Source organism: Bison bison, unplaced genomic scaffold, assembly GCF_000754665.1.
Source record: "Bison bison bison isolate TAMUID 2011002044 unplaced genomic scaffold, Bison_UMD1.0 scf7180017864213, whole genome shotgun sequence".
Lineage (NCBI taxonomy): Eukaryota > Metazoa > Chordata > Mammalia > Artiodactyla > Bovidae > Bison > Bison bison.
Window position 1 is genome coordinate 6306788 of NW_011494785.1, and position 4907 is coordinate 6311694.

At 52.7% G+C, this 4907-nt stretch overlaps 1 protein-coding gene across 1 annotated transcript in view; it reads left to right on the forward strand.

Moving 5' to 3' along the window:
• Positions 1-4522, forward strand: part of TRIOBP (TRIO and F-actin binding protein) — a 57087-nt gene extending 52565 nt beyond the window's left edge. Inside the window, exons 23-26 of the mRNA XM_010845221.1 lie at positions 4-117; positions 1107-1193; positions 2035-2198; positions 3817-4522. Coding sequence (XP_010843523.1) covers positions 4-117; positions 1107-1193; positions 2035-2196 — 363 coding nt within the window. The 3' untranslated portion in view covers positions 2197-2198; positions 3817-4522. The remainder of the gene's footprint in view (positions 1-3; positions 118-1106; positions 1194-2034; positions 2199-3816) is intronic.
• Positions 4523-4907: the final 385 nt, after the last annotated feature.

Here is a 4907-nt window from a genome sequence, read left to right on the forward strand (position 1 = left end):
CAGGGGCTGCCCCCCCGCCTGTCCGAGGAGATTGACCGGCTGCGCAGTTTCATCGCCTCTCAGGGGACGGGCAACGGCTGTGGTCGCAGCAGCGAGCGGAGCTCCTGTGAGCTGGAGGTGTGCCCACATCCCCCCACCCTGTGCCAGGCCTCCTAGCTGGGGCGTGGGGCCTGGGCCTGGGGAGGGTACCCGGACAGGCTGGGTCTGTCCTGGGGAGAGGACAGGGCAGCTCGGAAGGAGGGCTGGTGTGCACCCAGCACTCCTGGGTCAGCTGGGTGAAAGCTCTCCACCTGAGTCCTATCACCTACCTGCTGTGTGACCGTGGCAAGTCACCTCACCTTTCTTAGTCCTAGTGGCTCATTTGTAAAATGGAGCTAGCCCCTCCCTAACTGAGAGAAGCCAGAATGAGAAAATGTATATGTGATCCCAGGATCACCCTTGTCTTTGGTTGTATTTAACAAAAATTTGTACACAGCTTTACTCTCTGCCTGGCATTTCTATAAGCCCTTGTATCTGCTAAATCATTGAAGCTTCTAGCAGTTTTATGAAAAAGATGCTGTTGCTCTCCCCATTTTACAGTTGAGGAAACTGAGACACAGGAAGGTCAAGTACCTTGCCCAGGGTCACATGGCTTGTCAGTGTGGGAGCTGGGATTTGAACCAGGCAGCCTGGCTCCAAAGCCTTAAGCTTTTAAGTCTCCCTCACCCTGCTGAACCTGTCTCCTTCTCGGTCAGGTCAAAATAGCAGTACCTGCTCATCAAGGTTTGGGGAGGTGTTAATGAGGAAGCCCAGCCCTCTATAGCTCACAGTAGGGCCATACTGTGGCTTCTTTCCATGATCTTTGCCCTCAAGTTGAGGGCCTGGTGCTGTGTTGTGACCACAGCAGGGGTGACCATAAGATATCCACTCACATGGTACAGATGGGCTGAGAGAGCAAGGAGAAATCAGAGAGGGCTTCCTGGACGAGTCTTCCCCCAGGGACCCTGGGGCAGGTTAGGAGCTGCCTTCTAGGGGCCCAAAGCAGAGAGAAGTCAGGCTTTGGGGTGTGGTGGGCCAGGGTAGCTCTGGACTCTGGCCCCAGATCAGCCTGGAACCTGTGACCTCAGGTGCTGCTGCGAGTGAAGGAGAACGAGCTGCAGTATCTGAAGAAGGAGGTGCAGTGCCTCCGAGATGAGCTCCAGATGATGCAGAAGGTGAGTCCTAGCCAGCTGAGGTGCCAGAGGGGTGGGGAGCCCCTGGATCCAGCTGTGCCCTCATCCTGTGATCACCTGTTCTGTGTCGGCCACTCCTGGCCTCATCAGGCCCTCCCTGTGCCTCCCCCATGTAGGGGTCAGTATTCCCATTTACAGACAAAGAAACTGAGGCTAAGAAAGGGTAAGTGATTTGCTCCAGGCCACCCTTGTTTTTATTGGGTTGGCCCAAAAGTTCTTTTGGGTTTCCCATAACATCTTATGGAAGGGACCTGAATGAACTTTTTGGCCAACCCAGTATTTAATCATAAAATATTTATTGAATACCTACTATGTGCTCAGCACTATACTGGGTACTGGGTGACTTGCTGTGGACCAGACCAAAATCCCTGTCCTTGTGGAGTATGCATTCCAGTGTGGAGTATGCGTTCCCAGAAACCTGTGTTTCTGGGAGCTGGGGGACTGAGATTTGGGGCCCAATCTGACCCACCCTTGGTGCCATGTCCATGTGTCTTTGACAACTCTCTGTGTGTTGGTGGTTCTGGGAGACTCCTGGAAGGGGCCCAAACCCTGGGCCGGGCTGACCTGCCCTCCCAGCCACTCACTTGCGTGTGTGGCCTCGGACAGAAGCTTCACCACCCTGAGCCTCGGCTCTCATCTTAAATGGGATGAAAATGATGCTGAAACCTGTGTCACTGGGTGGAGCAGGGGAACCTTCTGGGGAGGCCACCTAGAGGGAGAAAACCAACCAGGGGCCTTGGAGGGGCCTGGCTGTTTGTGCCGGCAGGTGGGCAGGGCCAGGAGGGAGGGCTCCCTGCCCTCACAATGCCTCCCCGGCCCTCAGGACAAGCGCTTCACCTCGGGAAAGTACCAGGACGTGTACGTGGAGCTGAACCACATCAAGACGCGGTCGGAGCGGGAGATTGAGCAGCTGAAAGAGCACCTGCGCCTCGCCATGGCTGCCCTGCAGGAGAAGGAGGCTGTGCGCAACAGCCTGGCCGAGTAGAGGTGGGCCCCACGGGGTGGGCACTGCGGGGCGCGCAGGGGGAGGCCGTCACAGGCGCCAGGCTGGAGGTGTGACCTCAAGGCTCATCTGCACCTGAAAGCCTGCGCTGCCCCCTGAGCCAGGGCACTTCCTCCTCCCAGCCTCCATTTCCCTATCTGGATGGGGGGACAGTGACGCTGGCAACTCGGGGCCATCCTGGGGATCCATCCGACTCTCCCAGAGGCTGCTCTGTGAGCTGGAGCGCGTTTCCTTCAGAGGTGGGCCAGCCAGTTCAAGTCTGTGATTATCGGCCCTGTCCCTGCCATGTGACAGTGGAAGCTTCTTAACACAGAGCCACAGCTGCAGCCCTGCACCGTCCACGCCCCTCCTCAGGGCTGGCAGTGCCCTAACTGATCAGCCTGGCTTGGGTGGCAGATCCGGTGAGGGTGTGCCTACCTCCTCATCAGACCCAGCAGCACAGCTCGCTGGTGTGTCTGCTAATCGCCCACAGGTTCCTTCCTCTGAGCTTCACACCCCAGACATCACTGGAGGCCGTGTTCTGTCCCACTCAGTTTCACAGTCATCCCTGACTTAGCAGGGTCTGAGACTTTTTTTTTTCGGTTGCACTGGGTCTTAGTTATAGCATGTTGGATCTAGTTCCCTGACCAGGGATTGAACCCAGGCTCCCTCCATTGGGAGCACAGACTCTTAGCCACTGGACCACCTGGGAAATCCCTCTGAGCTATTTTTATGATGCTTTTCCTCCTGCCCTGTCTACCTGGAGCTTCCTCTTTGTAACACGTCCTTGGGGACTTCCTAAGGCACTCGGGAGAGGCCACCCTGTGGGCCAGGCGCGGGGAGAAGCCCAGAGGAGCAGGTCTGGCCCAGCCTTTGGGGTTGAGAGGCTTTAGAAGGGCCTGCTGGTCACACTTCCCTGGCCTTAGCCAGATCCCCTTGCTCTGTTTATTGAATTGAAATGTAGTTGATTTACAGTGTTACAGTTTGCAATGTTATTTTAGTTTCTGGTGTATAGCAGAGTGATGCAGTTATATATACTGGGTTGGCCAAAAAGTTTGCATTTTTCTGTAAGGTGTTATGGAACAAACTTTTTGGCCAACCCAATAGAAATACAGATATGTTCTTTTTCAGAATTTTTTTGTTATATTTTATTATAAGATATTGAATATAGTTTCCTGTGCTATACAGTAGGACTTTATTATTTATCTATTTTATATATGGTAGTTTATATCTGCTAATCCCAAACTCCTAATTTATTCCTCCCCCACCCCTACTTCCCACTTTGGTAACCATAAGTTTGTTTTCTGTGTCTGTGAGTCTGTCTCTGTTTTGTAAATTCCACATACAAGTCATATCATATGATATTTGTCTTTCTCTATCTGACTTATTCCACTTAGTATGATAAACTCTAGGCACATCCATGTTGCTGCAAATGGCATTATTTTATTCTTTTTTATGGCTGAGTAATATTCCATTGTATTAATATATGTATACTTTATCCATTCATCTGTCGATGGACACTTAGGTTGCCTCCATGTCTTGGCTATTGTAAATAGTGCTGCTGAGAACTTTGGGGTACATGTTTTTTTCTAATTAGCAGACTCCCCCAATCTTGTCTTCTAGGTCCTCGTGGTCCAGCCCACTGCAGACCCCCCAGTCCAAGGGGACCAATCGCCTTCCTTCTCTGCTGGACGGACGTCAGAAGCCAAGCTTTCTTCCCACCCTCTGTGGGCTCACACCCACGTGCACTCACACCCACCACACACATGCACACACACACACATAGCAACACACACACATACACATGTACACTTTCTGCGTATCTGAGCGCGCCCCTAGCACTGGGTCTTACCTTGCACCTTCTTCAGGATTTTATATGTGAAGAGATTTTTATATAGATTTTTTTTTTCCTTTTTTCCCCCCAAAAACACTTTATACGTTTTAAAAAGCAATTCCTGGTGGCACATGCCTCCAGTACCAGCCCCCACTCTGTCCCCAGCCACCTGCTTGGGCTTCTGGGCCTGTCTCCCCATCTGGGGTCTAGCGGAGGCCTGGCAGTAGCTGTGGCAGGGTGGACTCGGTGGGAGAGGCAGGGAGCCGGCCACCCTCTTCCTACCCTACCTCCCACTAACTACTTCCTGCCCTGGGGGGGACCCACTCCCTGGGACTCTGGACAGAGGGACAGATGGACAGAGGGAGCCGGCAGCTGTCCCCACAGCCCTGCCCCCTCCTGTGAGGGGGTGCTGGGCATGGATCTGTGGGAGCCGCCCCGTGCAGGCATTTCTCTCCTGCTCCATGAGCCTTCTTAACTTAATAAAATGTTCTGGCAGCTCTGGTGTCCTGGATGGCCTACACAGGGTGGGTGGCAGAGGTTGGGGGTTCTTTTTTTTTTTAATTAGAGGATAAGTACTTTACAATATTGTGATGGTTTCTGCCATGTATCATCATGAATCAGCCATAGGTACATGGGGGTATATAGGTATATCTATCCTATATATGTAGTCCGCCAGACTCCTCCATCCATGGGATTCTGTAGGCAAGAATACTGGAGTGGGTTGCCATGCCCTCCTCCGGGGGATCTTCTTGATCCAGGTATTGAACCCTTGTCTCTTACATCTCCTGCATTGGCAGGCAGGTTCTTTACTACTAGCGCTACCTTGGAAGCCCACGTAGGTATATATATATAGAGAGAGAGAGAGAGAAAGGCATCCCAT